Genomic DNA, 15,290 nt, shown 5'->3' with positions numbered 1-15,290 from the left:
TTTGGCCCTAAAATAACATCTCTGATGCGTGAGGAGTTCTTGTAGTCATGGCAGTGAGCTTTGGATTTGGGCCTCAGAGCAAGAACTAGAGAGGTTCAAAGCCTAAGAAAGCAATTCAGAAAGAGCGTACCCAAGTGGCCTTGAAACCTGTTAGGTGCTTAAACTATTTTAGCACCTCAGCTTGGGAGCCTGAAACTTAGACGTGAGCTCGTATGGTGTGCTGGAACCTGGGGGAGCAAATGCCTCACTCCCTGCCTGGTGGAGGGAGGCTTGACTCCAGTGGCCTCATAGGCATGGTGTGCTCTGGGTACATTGGTACACACAAATAGCTCCACAGTTTCATCTGAAGCACAGAGAGGAAGAAGGGTGCTTGCCTTTGTGACAGCATGGTCACCAGAGCACTGAGGACTTTATCCTACCTGCAGAAGTTCAGCCCCTCTCTTCCTCAGAGCCTCTGTTCCTCCAGACCAAGGGGGTAAAGGTAGCTTTCTGCCCACTGTTCGTTGAAGCTGGGCCCACATGCATGGGGGGATGGTTCATACTGCCGGAAGATGGCCAAACTCCTGGCCAGAGCTTGGCAGGGGAGGATGAAACGGGACCGAGATGGGCTTTTGCCAAATTCAGACAGCAAACCTGTTTTGTGTATACGTATTCTGCTGAGGGAAGTGCCAGCCTTCACTACAAAGGAAGAAGGTTTTAAAGGTAGCTCTACCTATCAATGCTTCTGTGGCAAAAACAAATAGTTCTTCCTGCTTCTGAGAGATTAGTAAATTTAGGAAGGGCACTGTATTTAGTAGCTAACTGCTAGGTGACAACAAAATATTTTCAAGATCATATTCAATTTCCAGTAGCAGAAAATTCAAATGTTTTTAGCTGTTTTCCAATTTATTGTAAAAAGTAGGATTGCGGGCTCTTTAATCTTCAGTTGAAGTTCACTGTCTGCTCAGCAGTGACTGGAATAGCTAAAAATCTTCCTTCTGTAAACCTTGACCAAACCCGGAACATCTCCCTGTGAATCATCCTGGCTTTTGTTCAGCTCAGTGGTGTGTTTACTTCCAGATCTAGTTTCACCAATGTTTGAAATGATAGGTTTGAATCTCTTGTGAAGGGTGTTGATTTAAACTCAGGAGTGTAAAAAAAAATGTACATTCATGGTGCAGCCATTGTGCACTTTGTCTTAAGAGAGGGCAAGGGAATGTTGCCAGCTCTTGCTCTCAGGAGCTCTGTCCCAAGTGACAAGGACCTCATCATTGTAGCAGCATTTGGCCAACAATCATTGGGATGTTAGATACTCCCATAAAATTGCAACAACTCTGATTTCTGCTGGCTTCTTCCAATGTCTGTGTAAAGTTATTCTAAAGCACCTCCTTTGTGCAGTGTCTGGTTGCCACTCATCTTCCTGGACAGCTGCCAACTACTTCAGCCTGCTTGCATCTCTTGAGAGGCACTGCTGGGGCTGTTAAAACTGGTTGTGGGCCGCTGGTGTGGGTGGATTTAAAGCAAAAAATAAATAAAGAATACCCTTTATAAAGCCAGGATCCTCCTGGACTTTTAAGTGTGGTTAGGCAGCCTGAGCTCAGTGCATGTGCTCTGTAGAGCCATACCCCTAGTCTGGTTTGGATTTGAATTAAGATCCATTCCCATTTCCTCTTCTCTCATCATCCATTTAACTTATTTTCATATATGATATGTACTAGGGTCCTCTGTTTCCTTTCTTAATTCAGGCATAGCATTTTAATCTTGATTTATACCCTTTACGTATTTCCTTCCTCTCACCACATTGTTGTAACTGTTTAAAGGCTGTGACAGTGAGGAGCAGAAGTACTGAACAGGGTTTCCACCATGTGGAAGCTCCATGATGTGAAGTTTTTATTTTCATCATGAAACAGGATAATAATTATATGTAAAATAACTATCACATAATTAATGTAAAATAACAAATGAGAAATTGTTTCACCTAAAACAAAGTACTGGATGTGTGTGCACAATTGTATATATGAATAAATATTCCATCTTGATTCTTGTAGGTTAACAGAGTAGTTACATAAAAATAGTGTTAGTGGTAAAGAAACAGTATTTTTCCATGCAAAATTGTTTGGTTTTTCTTCATTTTTTTCATATATACAGTAGGAGCCATTTTTCATTAGTTGACTGGATACTATATGTCTATCCACGTTTTTTCCACATGATTCTGTGGTCATGGCAGATGGCTGAGACTTCTGGATGCCATTCAGTGTTACATTAACCTGGTATCTGAAGGCTATCATTTCAGAGCTGGGCACACTTAGCCATGCTAGGGAACCCCAGTGCACAAGCAGATGCTCTTGCCTAAATACCTTCTTGGCTGTCCTGTTGAGAAAAAAAAATGCATCCAGATGTTTCCAGTTCTCTTTGGTATCGGGGCTATAGACAGGGACTGCTAACAGCTCTATTTTTATTGCTTGCTGGTGTTACTGTAGAAGGAGAAAATATTGGATTAAAAACTGACACGGAATACATGAAGTCTTGAGCATTAAGTTAGATTATAAAGTAACCATCAGTGACTGTCGTGATTTTTTCCTAATCTGCTTAGAGCAAAGAACTTATCTTGAATTGAATTCTTTCCTTGTTCTTGTCAAAAGCCAAGTTTCAATCTCTGCATTTTCTTTTCTTGTGTCCTGATTTCAACTCTTGTTTTGCTGTTTTACATCTGAGTCCAAAGTGATCTACAGTCCAAAAAAATGGATTTATTCCTTTGTATTTACTGCCCCAATACATACCATATTGTACATCCTTGTCCAAGTCAGTGAATTTATCTACAGTTCACAGGAACAGTGTTGTCAGTTCAGTAATTGGATGAACTGGTTGCTTGCCTAATGCAGCATTAGGAAGAAATACTATCTCTATCAACTTTTACAGCCCAGTGCATAGGGGATTCAGCATATTAAAATTCCAAGTTTTAAGCTTTATCATGGGATAGATTTATAACTTTCTCTTCTTAATTCAAACATAAATCTCGCATGAGAAAAACTGGCTCAGATTTATGAAAATTGTGCTTTTGGCCCTCATACTATTATTAATCTTCTGTATGCTGGGGCAGACTTGGACTGAGTCCGTGTTTAAGAGCTGCAGGTGCAAGGCTATAATGCTGAGAGTCAGTGTGTCCCTGGGGGCCATGTGAGAGGAGCGACTTCTGATCATGCGCTCCTGCCAGCACTTATTCCCCTTCTCCAAGGGGTGTCTGAAGAGTAGAGGCAGTTGTTCCTGTAGCGCAATAGCTCAGACACGCACCTGCTCAGCTTTATTTTTCTTCAGGGAAGTAGGCGATAGCAATTATTTCCGCTTCATGACTTTACTCTCAGTTTGGTGGTCTGAGCTAGGGCCATGGATGCACTGAAGGCTTTTTGGCCTCCTCCAGCCTGAAGCCCTTGGAAGAAGCAGCTGCTAAGCTCAGGGAGACCACAGCTAGATTGCACAAGTGCTCTTTCTGCAGAGTTCAGCTCAGGGCCTGCGTGTAGGGAGGCATGTGTTAGATCATCTCCATCAGGGCAGAAAAGCTGAGAAGGGAGAGTCACAGTGGAACAAGGCACAGTCTTTCACAACTGCACGTAGGAAGACGTGGCTGTTCCATGTGAAGCTTTTGCCTTATTTCACTTATGGACCTTTACAGCATGAGAACGTGTAAAGCCAGTGGGATTGCAGTAAGCTCTTCTTCGGTTGTGACAAAAACTTAGCTAAGAATTGACTTCTGAGGTGCTATTCTTTGCCTCAGGAGAAGCCTGTTCCAAGTGAATAAGTAATATTTTTGTGCAGGTGTCACATCCTGACTACTCATGGTGAAATGTTGAGGACTCCTGCTGACGGCAAAGGTTTTAAGCCACGTGTGACATTATTATCCATAAGACTGCTCAGCTGACAGTTTCCTGTCTGAACATTGTGGCTGGCATCAGAGGGCACAGGGCATGCTCTCTGCAGTCACCCCCATGCCTCTAATTGGTCAGAATCCAATTTGCAGTGTGTGGATTAGGGGAGCAGTCGCAGCTTGGGTTCTTAGCACAGTGCTGCAGGAATGAGCACAATCTTCTCCTTGGAAGTGTTACTTAATGAAATATATTCTCACCTTAGATTATCTTGTGATATTGTTGAATCTGAACTGTACGGTTCAGTTGTGGTATCAGCTTGGAAAAAAGAGGTTAGAGGAGAGGGATAACGTATTGAGCAGCAATAGCAAATTTGAATGATGTAAAACAGACAGCCTTAAATTCGTATGCATGATTTGCCTTGGTTTTAGCTTACTAAAGAGAAGGGTCAGAGGTTAGATTCCAATCTTTTAAAGCCTAAATGAAAGAAAGGGGATATGCTGCTGATAATTAAGTGTCTTTTCAGACATAAAGACCACGTAAATAAATAAAATGGAAAAAAGAAATCACTAGAAAAAATTAAACTGGCTTAAATATTAGCAAGGTGACTAGCTAATGTTCTGTGAAATGAAAACCAACTGTCTTCCTGCTCAAGTTGTTCAGTGTAGTGCAGGGGAAATTGGTATGAGTAATTCAGAAGACTGGAACAAGGGAACATAATTGTGCTTCAGGTCTCAAAAAATAAGATTCTGATCAAGCTATAAGTAAATGAGAGGAATTTGCAGGAAGAGAGGTGCTGTTTAGTTCTGTTCTCCTGGGATCAGCTAGAAAGCTTTCCCACAGATGGCTGTTGTGCCACAATTTAGCCAAGAGGGAAAGCGCTTCCTGTGCCTGGCAGCTGGTGGTTTGTTTGTACTGTGGTGCACAGCACTTTTCCCAGCAACTTCTCACTGTCTTTTGTTACCACACCAAATTGTGTAAGTACGTAAAAATGCTGATGGCTCTTTGCCCCAGGAAAGCTGTGAAAGAGTCCATCACAAAATCAACAATATCTAGACCATACTAACTATGCATAGTCTTTTTTTTTTTTTTTTTTTTTTTTTTTTTTTTTTTTTAACTCAGCTTTAAATTTGTAGTTACACTTTTTCTTCATTCTGCATTTGAAATCTTTTTTTTCCATGTCTTTGCTGTATTTCTGTCTGTCAGGTAACTTGCAAGTTATCTCTCACAAACAAGTCTTCTGGTTGTCTTTCTAAAACCTTTTCATAACTTCTCTTTCTCTTTTGTGTTATTTCAGCATCTCCTTCGTGATCCACTGCTTTCAGAATGAAATCTCTTTCTATTTCCAGGCACAAAAGAAGACGGCCACATTGTCTTATTTTTCCTGGAAAGCAGGAGAACTCAAATAATCAGTCTGGAAATTCCCAGTTTTCATGCTTTTCCATGAGTTACAGTTAGAACTGGAGGAGAAGGAAGGCCTGTGTGTTCACACACCCAGTAGTTTATGCAGATATCACTTAGATATTAGAGGGTTTTCCTAAAACAGGTGTAGATATGAGCTTCTTATCATGCACCTTGCAGGTGTGTGTTGGCATGACATTATTTTTTTCCTCTCCTCCCAGGCAACATATGACTGCCAAGGTTTACGATGAATAACAACAAAAACGCATTGTCCTGCCTACTTACACTTTCAAACCTTCTTGAAGTGCCTCTGCGTCCTTTATGGACGTGATAGATCAGACCTGCTTACAATCACCCTTTCATAAAAAGGAATATTATAACCTTGGTGAGTGTATGCCTGCGCTGCATGTTGGTGTGGGTGTGGGTGTGTGCACCATCCTTGCTCTCACAGTAGCAAAGTCCCTGAGGGCAAATTTCTGAGAACTATTTATGCAGTTTTACTATGTTTTACCAGTGTTCACCTGTTTCTAGACACACTGACCCTAACCCCTCTTCAAATGAAGAGCCATGCTCAGACCAGCCTGCAGTTCCCAGACCTTATCCTCCAGCAATAGAACTACTAAGCAACTAGTCCTGGAAGTTAAATCATCTGTAGAATCTAAGCCATCAGAATCTGTCTGACCTGCAGCAGAAGCAGCTATTGCTGTGCTCTGTTTCCTTAATCATCAGGAGGCCTGCAGTGGTGTTGTTAAGCTCTTTGAAGGAATTTTGCAATTGGGATCAACTGCATCTCGTGTGTCTGAAACACAGACAGGCAAAGACGTAGCGCAAATGCAGTGTTTGGCTGGGGTGTGAAACTGCAAGCCTGAGCTTGCTTTCTCCATGGGGAGGTTCCTCAGCTGTTGTTCCTTTGGGGCTACTGGAGCTGCAGACACTTATGTCATTCAAGGATCTGTCCCAAATGTCTAATAAGAACCCATCATCCCAATTTCCGGCTGTTTTCTTTTACACCTCTTGCTTTGTGAGGACTTAAAGCTACTAGAAATGCTGCTGTGACGTGTTTCTGGAACACAGACCTGAGAATGTGTTTTATAAGTTTATGGCCGGCAATAAATCTCATAACGATTGAAATCTTTGGTTTAGCCAGCTTTCCCAGTTCAGGATCAGATATTTCACCTTTGTTTCTGTTGCATAGTTCTAAATGTGTTACCTGATCAGCAGAATTCTGACTTAATGTAGCCTGCAAACTTGCTGCAAAATGCACCCCTTCATCATAAGGGAGCAAAGACCTGACATTTCTTTTGAGACTCCTTTCAGCTTTTAATATTTAATATCACAATGATCCATTTTCTATCATGTTTTTTTTATTTAACGAGTTGTTGAAAGTATTTGCTCCTTTCTTCAAACATCTCTGTCTTGTAGTCATTCTGGTGGCATCTATAACTGAAGTTTTCAATGCTGTTTATCTGATTTAGCTCATTCAAAACTATCAGAGGAATCTGGAAGTCATTAAGATAATTTATGTTCTCCATCTAAACCCATTAAAATAATACTGACTATAATTCTCTGGACTCTGTGTATGTGTGTGGTTTACTTTTATACTTTGTTTCCAGTATATTCCAATAATATTGGCTTTCTACATTAGTGTGGAAGGATGATTGCTGAGTTAAATTTGATCTTATTTTGGGTTCATAATGGGAAGAGAGAAATGAAAAAGCTTACTGAAATCATAGTGAAGAACATCAAGAGAGAAAATCTGAGACAATAATGAGGTCTGCTGCAAGTTATGTGATTTCTCTACCTCTTCTATTTTTGCCTGAAAACCAGGAATAATTCTCCTTTTCCTCCTGTCCTTTTCTCAGTCTAGTATCTTCAAAATGAACAAAATCTGTGATGTAAATGTATTGACTGACAAAAACTGACCTTAGCTTAACTGACCTTAACTGTCTTAGAGTTAGGATCAGAGTCCCAGCTCCTTGTTAGCAAGGATGGCAGTGACGGGAGGTTGGTACTTCTCTGGAGTTCAGTGCCATATCTAATACATGTCTGTACAGTTCTGTTTCTATTGGTAAATTTATTCCCACACAGATGTACATTAGTAAAAACTTTTAACAACTCTTAAGTGTTACACTGAAGGTTTTTGAGTAGCTGACATTATAGAAGATTAGTAAGTATTTGTTTCATCTTCTACAAGACTTCATTTGTTCATTTGAACCACGTGGTTAAGACAAAACTTTTAACGTACTGTGAAAATTGTTGCCAAGTCACTGGCAACTTGAAAAATACAGATAAAATATAATAAATGAACTGCTCTTCTCAACAAAACAACAACAGTACACAAATACACTTCTGGTATCTTAATTAAGTGGATAAAAATTTTAAAAGCAATTTAGACCATTTGCGTTGTGATTTCATGAACAAAGTGCTCTAAGCAGCACAAGGGGGACTTCAAACCAAATGTTTGGTTCCTCAGCAAATGCTATCCTTTTGGTTTTGTTTTGTTTTTGTAACGTGTCTGTGGGGTAAGAGTAGCAATACAGGTGCACGTTTTGTGACTGTCTTTCAAACCATTACATTTTTAAGCACAAAGAAATGTTCAGAGAGCGTTTCAGTCTGAACTTTCTTTTCAAATGCTGTATTTAAGCTCAAAGGGAATTGGAAACTCCAAACTCTGTCTGTACACTTTACCGTTGGTTACCAATATCACCCACCTTCAAAGCTGAAATCTGGAAACAGCAATATTACAGTGTACTCTTCTCTACAAGAGGCAGTGGTGAATTGCTTTTATGTTTGTCTACAAATAGGAAGAAAGGTATGAATGTTTCCTTGCTTCTCAGTGGGCAGGGGAGGGGAATGTTATGGTCTAAGAATCACAACTTTTTTCAAATGTAATTAGTACAGAAGATACAGAATTACAGTGTAACTCTTAGATCAACAACAATGATATCAACTTTCTTTGTAAGTGAGGCATTCACTCAGTGATGGAAAGGCGACTGTGAGTGATGATTTGTGCTTATTTGCTGGCTTACGTTAATGGCTATAGCTCAGTAATTTTGGAGAAAGTACTACAATGACGTGAATTTTCTCTGATGTAAACAACTAATTTTTCCACTTTATGTAGCTGGAGAGCTGGGTGGTTACTAACATTTTCCTTCCTTCGCTACCAGTAGTCTGGGTATTTTGAGATAGAAGATTGGTTTTGCCAGAGCAAACTGCTACCGAAGCTTAGATACTATTGTTGCAAAGCTGAGAGCAAATGAAGCAGCTGTTTCAGCCTAGTTCAAACACGATGAACAAGAGTAAAACATATTAACTCCAGCTGTGCACTGATAACAGCTGGGAAGGGTAATCACTGCATGGGAACCTTGAGTTCTATAGCATGGGTAATTACTGTGATTGCACTTCAGAGGGAGGAGCAGTGGTCATTGGAAATGTGGAGAATTTTGACAGGTTCTTGTGCCTGATTTTGTGTAAAGCTGCAGCAGGCTCTGTGGTTGATGGTATCACCTCTGCAGATTTGCAATCCTAATAAATTTATTTTCCAAAATAACACGTACCAATATTCTTCAGGCTACTTCTCAGGTTTTTTCTGTTCAGGTCACTTGCATCTTGTTCATTTTGGTCTATTGAGCACAAAGAGCAGTATACAATTAAAGGAAGTAATTAAGAATAATTCTGGAAACAGTTATGTAGTTACAGTAACAAAACTTCATTATATTTCAAACTTGTCTTTTAAAGATAATGGGTTAATTCAGGCCTTACACATGAAACCACATGCTCTGAGTGACCTTTCAAAACCCATAGCTTATAATACACCTAGCAATTCTGAGGCATACTGATAGAGTGCCAAAGAATGGTCAGTATTTGCTGTATTTGGTATTTGCTGTGTTTGTTCATTATTTGCAAGTTGACACATCTGATGATAACATTGAATTGTGCCTATCCCTGGGGTTAAGTGATGGTAAGCTAGGAAAGCATGTTTTCAAGGGTAGATTAAGTGTCTATAGATTAATATTTCCATTTGGTATCCATATGAATCTGGGAGAAGGAAGAGAAGACTTTTAATGAAAGAAAAGCTTTAGGTTGATATTTTGGACATGAGTATTATTTCTGTTTATCAGTGTTTCTGTGGTTTCCTAGCTGTCTTTTAATATGCATACAAACAAAATGACTGCACTGTTCAAGCTGCAGATGGGAGTAGCTTCCATGCTGGAGCACGGAAACTTCCAGTAATTTCCTGTAACCAAGATAGCCAAGCAAACCTGTCCTATTTTGTGTAACTGTCATCTTCTCTCTTTGCTATTCCCCCTTTCTCTTTCTTGTTACTTTTTTTTCCTCATCCCCGCTTACTTTCATGTTCTATTTGGTGTCTTCCTCTCACCACCATGGAGCTGGAATCGTATCTTGGGTATGTTCTACAAAGAACCTTGTGTACTTTAGGTACATATAAAATGACTAGACAGCCAAAGTTTTGGACAGGAGGCAACACAGCTGTCTGTGTCCCTCTGAAAAGAGAACATCAGCATATAAATAAAGACACTTAAATGAGGCCAGTTACTATTGTCATAAAGTTATTCTAATGTTAACCAGCTGTTATGGACTTGATCTCATTCTTCAGTAGAGTATGCCTCTCTTGGAGGCTGGAAGCCGGTTTTCTCTATTTCTGTACACAAAGCAGACAATTATATAATAAAGCAGGTCTTTGGTTTCATGTGTATACAATTATGAGAAAGCAGTAATTCCTCAAAGAATTGTGAAAGAAGACAATCTTAGTATCATTCATAAAGAGTGCTTTCAAATGTAAAACATGGCGTGTGCAGTCAAAGATGTAAATGTGTATGTATGTTATGATCCCACACGAGTGACAAAGAATAAGAAATGTGAAACAGGGAAACAAACCAAAAACCACATCTTACAAATAACTTACCAAAGCTTATCAAAACAGATACAGAGCTGAGTGAATTCCAAAGCCTGACAGCCAACACAAATGTGAGGAGAATTCTAGTGTTCCTGAATGCTCTGATGCTTTTGTGACTGACATAATTGTTGTTGACCCAGGGACTGAGTACAACTAAAAATTGCATATTTAATATTGTACTTTAATTTTAATTGTTCCCATCTAATGTACTTTCCTTTTTCAGGTTTGATAGCTGCAGAGGATCGTTGATTGCAATTTCCTCTAAGTTGCAACACCAAAAACAATGGCGAACGAATATATTAAAAACTGCTGTAAATGGTGTTTTTATGTGGAAAAAGAAAAAAGCAATTGTGAGTTTCAGCATAATCACATTGACTAAAGGTTTTGCTATTCTGGCCTCATTAATTATAAGATTTTCCATTAACAAAATGACTTTGTCACCCTTGATAAACTTGAATTCTTTTACATATCCAAAATTCTTTCCATTCCTCTGCTTGGAAATTGGACACATGCTTGTTAGTGTTATAAATTGGAATTAGAACTGAAAAATAAGTGGTCTGAAGTCTGCTCCTTGCCTGGAATGCTGTCCAAAAATACAAAAAAAAAAGAACAAAAAACCCAATCAGCCTAAGGTCATGTAAAGGTCTTGTATCTCACAAACTGTCTGAAAGTGAGCACTGAGCACTTTTTTTTTTTTTTTTTTTCCCCAGAATTTTATTTGGTGTCTTTGTTGTTTGCACAATTGATCTATGATACAAATGCACAGAATTCCTCTTGTAAAATTGATTTAAGGGCAAGGTAGCTATAAATATACAGCCTCAGGCAGCAGAATTTGTTTTAGTACAGACATGAGGATAGATATCTTTTCCAGGTACTTGTCCTGAATGCTAGTAAAACTGAATGCTAGCAACAGTAATGTAGCAAGCACAGATTCACATATTAAAGAAACACATATTAAAGAGATCTGTTCAGAGTATTGTTCCAAACTTAATGCACATGTAGACTGTCTGTTTTTCTTGCCTTTTATTTTTAGCAGTTTCCATGGCGCAGGAATCTGAAGCTGTACCCGCAAGCAAGCCAACTATTGTACAGCAGCCTCCATTGTCTTCAGTGTCAGTGAAGCGGCAAGTTGGCTGTTCTGAGGATTATCTGCTTTCTAAACTGCCCCTGGACAGGCAGGAGGTACCGTTTGTGGTCCCGCCATTCAAACTAGCTTACGTACAGCCAAAAAGCCTTCCTAGTACCTCACATGCTGGAGGAATTCAAGGTAAAATATAAACAGTGCTGCTGAAATAGTGTGTGTTTCAGTTGGGAAAACCTGAACAAAAGTGATAGTACTTCATTAGGTATGTTAACCAGTGTCACTTTCTAACCAAAACCAAAGAAACTTTATTTTGGTGAGAGAAATTGCTCACTTTGTATATTGTAACAAAAACATTTCTCCCTGCCCTTCTCCCCGTTCTTATCTGTTAACTGTTTTTACTGTTTAGCTTCTAGAAATTTGGAGGAGGGCTGCAGGGGTATGCATTTTTATTTAATCTAGTCTGTCAGTTGACTCAGGAATAGTTGTTCAGTATTTGCTACTCCTTGAAGGCTGTTAAATACTCCTACTGAAAGCATGTATCTGTAAAACTTCTGTAGAAGCTAGGTCTTGTGACTTTTCTCTCCGGATATTGGGACCGCTTTTGGTAAGGATGTCACTCCAATATAAATCACTGTGATCCTGCATGAATGAAATTAAAAGCAGGGATTGCACACTAATGCTTATGCTCAACATAATGGAAGACACTGAAGACGAAGCTCTAATAAAGAATTTATTTGGAGTCAAGGAAGGTGCTAATGTATCACCAGCATCCAGATCACTTAAGAAGAGTGGTCTGGCTTTTCTGTTTATTATGTCAAAACTTTCAGCGTAATAACATTAATACTCCTTTTCAAATTTCACCTTTATGCTTCAAATAGGAAGCATGTGGTACTACTTGGAGGAAGGTTTTAAGACCTTCCTTGTCTTTGAGCATGATCCCCTTCAGGTTTCTCTGCAGATAGCCAGCAGAAGCAAGTTTTTCTCTGCCTCCCACTGGCAGAGCTGGGCTGCTGCACAGAGGGATCACTTGTTATGTATGATGGCTGCTCTGAAAGTTTATGCCTCCTACTTTGTTATGTTGGTCCACAACATCTGATGTGGATGTTGCTGGTATAGCAGTAGAGGCTGAACCTTCCCACCAGTATCCCGTTACATTTTGTTGCCATGTGACAGATGACAGCAGAGGGGTGGTCAGACAAAATGTGGTCTGACGCAGAAGTGATTATGAAGTGAAGGTGTGTCACTGAATTCTTCCACGTGGAAAAAATGGCACCCATGTGATTATGTTGAAAAATCGTATTTTGTAGCTGAGAATTTGCTTTATCAAATAGTGTTATTGTACTGTTTATATCTGTTGTAGTTTTTCATGGAAATAAGTAGGCGGCATTACTTTTGGAGCAATCTTTTATGCATTCTTCAATAGCTAGTTCTTGTAAGGAGTACTTGAACAAGGTATATGGGAATGCAGGATATGCTGCTGGTAAATCCCTTTTCTCACGGGGTTTGCATTCAGACTCTGTCTTCCTTGGTCCTACCTCATCCTTATGATACCGTACATAAAGGACTCTGAGGCACCTGAGTTTTCCAGTGAGAAGGAAAGGGTGTTTAACAACCTTTCTATAAATGTTTTCTTTGTTCGTGCTGTTCTACGGGGTCTTATAAACTGGTGACTTGTCTTCATTGGGTTATGCTTCAGCCTTTCTGAAGGACCTAGTGAACAGACTGGCCCTTGGGCTATGGAATCAGAAGATAATCTGGCAGGATGGCTAGGCTGTTTGTAATTGCTTCTCTTGAGCAAATATTTTAAATTCTTGCATAAATACTTGAAAAGTGGATCTTATGTCAAGTAGGTAGCTTCCATTTCCTTTCAATAATAAGTATATTTGGAAACACAACTCTTTAAGCCTCACTAAAGCTATGTTTAAAAATGCAAAGTTTACTTTTTAGAGAGATATACTAAATACAGAAAAGTGTGTTGCCATTCCTTTTTTACATTTGCCGAAGCACCAGCACATTAAAAAAATACATTTATAGTATTTGTTTCTTTGGTCGTTGTTAAATATCCATAGCAGCCCAAGTTCTAAAAATCTCAGTTCCATTCCATTTTCTTTGCATGTCTGCCATTTTCCTTTATTGAAACAGAACATGCTCAGTGTAAGCTCTTGGCATCCTTTCTGAAATCAGTTAAGTTCTGGCAGGGCTTCTCAATACTCACTGCAGCTTGTCTCCTGTTCTCACAGAAGTAAGTTAGCAGAAGTGAGAGCATTCCTGGGCCAGAACACTGATTTAACTGTCAACTGCTGTGTAGCAATTCTTTACAGTTTCACTTCTAACATTCACTCTAACTTAGGTTCTGCTCAAGCCCACTATACTTGAATTCTTCACTTATCAACTCTCACGTTCCATTCCATCTCACTGTTCTTTTTAACTTTACTGTCACCTGGAAGAAAGGTGGTTGTTGTGGCTATGTATACACAATAATATTTTGCCTCTTATGGGATGGTGTATACAGAATTGAAGGCATGTTATAATGGGGTAAGAAGCTATTTCACAGGGAGGCTGAAATCTGGGGAGGTGAAGGAAGCAGATGTCAGAGCTTAGCAGAGTCCAGGTCACCCATCTCCTTTCTGTTCTGGACTGTTACACAAGGCTTCTTTCAGCTTCGGATAAAATGAAAGTCTAGAGCAATGTTCTTTACTGTTCTGCTGAGCAGGAGGTGTGTGTATTCTCTGAGAAAACTATGAAGAAGAGAATAGTAGGGCATGTGCCATAATGGACTGAGCAAATGGCTGGGTTTCAGGCTTTCTCAAGTCTGTCTCCTTGTGTCTCAGCCAACAATTCAAGTCATTTGCCACTGACAGACTTCCTATGAAAGTTGGATGACAAGGAGGTTACAGTCATAAGTTGTATTATCTTTCCATACAAGACCCTCTTGGAAATCTGGGGGCTCATTAGTCAAGTAGGAATGTCCTGGGATCACTTAGTCAATTAAGACAGAGATTTTCCTTATTCATGGACCTACCTTTCTAAAGATTTCCATCTTGGTCTCTGTCTTTAAAGTCATCTGTATTTTAACGATTGGGCATTTATTATGGAACACCAAGACAGGACACACATGTATTTATATGGCCGATTTCATTCCAGTATTTTCTAGCATGCTCTTGAAATCTGACATAATATATGTCTGTTTTCTTTTTCTTTTCTTTTTTTTTCCTTCTTTTTTTTTTTCCTTTTGCTGAAGCAGATAATAATGAAACATTTTGTCCTTTGCCCTGAAGGCACTCAGCCTGCCTTATGAACGCAGGCAGCGTGTGTTATGTCTGGAGGTCTTGCATATGATGTTTACTTGTGCTTCACAGAATCTGCCAGAGCTTCTTTTGGTGACCGGAAAGCAGAACTGTGCGGTGTGTACCAGTGGCCCCGCTATGATGTGTACAACCCATTCTATTTGGAACATCATGTTTCACCAGACCAGATTAGGCGTTTCCAAGCCAAATCAGATAATAGGAAATTATATGGATCAGGTGAGAACTGTACCCTCTTCCATCTTTCTCTTTTTTTCAAGGTCAGTAGGTAAGAGATAAGGCTATTATTGTACAGATGTTTGATTATAGCAATCCTCAAACTGGTCTGTGTACTACAGGCACTTCCTGGCAAGGGAATTGATCGGGGAGCTGGCTCTGCTTGATATCCAGTTGTGCTGGTACATTCTATCTTTTAGGGGCTTAACAGGGCTTACATGCATCACATGACTGTAGATAGAATAGCAAAGCAAGCTAGGCCTCTGATCCACAACAGGATACAGTACTGAAAATTCTAGCTATCAGTATTTGAGGGAGAATGAACAAGGAAATAGGGTGGTTTGTTGACTGGAGGAATACATGGTGAATGTTATGTGGAGAGGGAAACAGGCACTAAAAACAGTCAGGAGCAGATTATGAGAACAGGTTAAAAAAAAAAAAAAAAATGATGCTGTGCCATGTGCCAGCTTTTATGTAGTTTGCTATTTAAGCTGTAGAAATGTCCCCACTTCTCACTGCTTAATCAT

At 39.6% G+C, this 15,290-nt stretch overlaps 1 protein-coding gene across 4 annotated transcripts in view; it reads left to right on the top strand.

Annotated features, from left to right (window-relative positions):
• Positions 1–15,290, top strand: part of TC2N (tandem C2 domains, nuclear) — a 28,548-nt gene that overhangs the window by 3,336 nt on the left and 9,922 nt on the right. For 3 of the 4 annotated variants that reach the window (XM_042868984.1, XM_042868994.1, XM_042868976.1), the window contains 3 exons: positions 10,382–10,508; positions 11,192–11,425; positions 14,602–14,766. In XM_042868984.1, coding sequence (XP_042724918.1) covers positions 10,442–10,508; positions 11,192–11,425; positions 14,602–14,766 — 466 coding nt within the window. In that variant the 5' untranslated portion in view covers positions 10,382–10,441. The remainder of the gene's footprint in view (positions 1–10,381; positions 10,509–11,191; positions 11,426–14,601; positions 14,767–15,290) is intronic. The other variant, XM_042869003.1, reaches the window with a different exon arrangement.

The sequence above is a fragment of the Lagopus leucura genome, unplaced genomic scaffold (assembly GCF_019238085.1).
Source record: "Lagopus leucura isolate 7727_CA_CO unplaced genomic scaffold, USGS_WTPT01 Super-Scaffold_1, whole genome shotgun sequence".
In the NCBI taxonomy this organism is placed as follows: domain Eukaryota; kingdom Metazoa; phylum Chordata; class Aves; order Galliformes; family Phasianidae; genus Lagopus; species Lagopus leucura.
The sequence above is the reverse complement of the archived record's forward strand: the minus strand, read 5'-3'. Positions and strand labels throughout refer to the sequence as shown.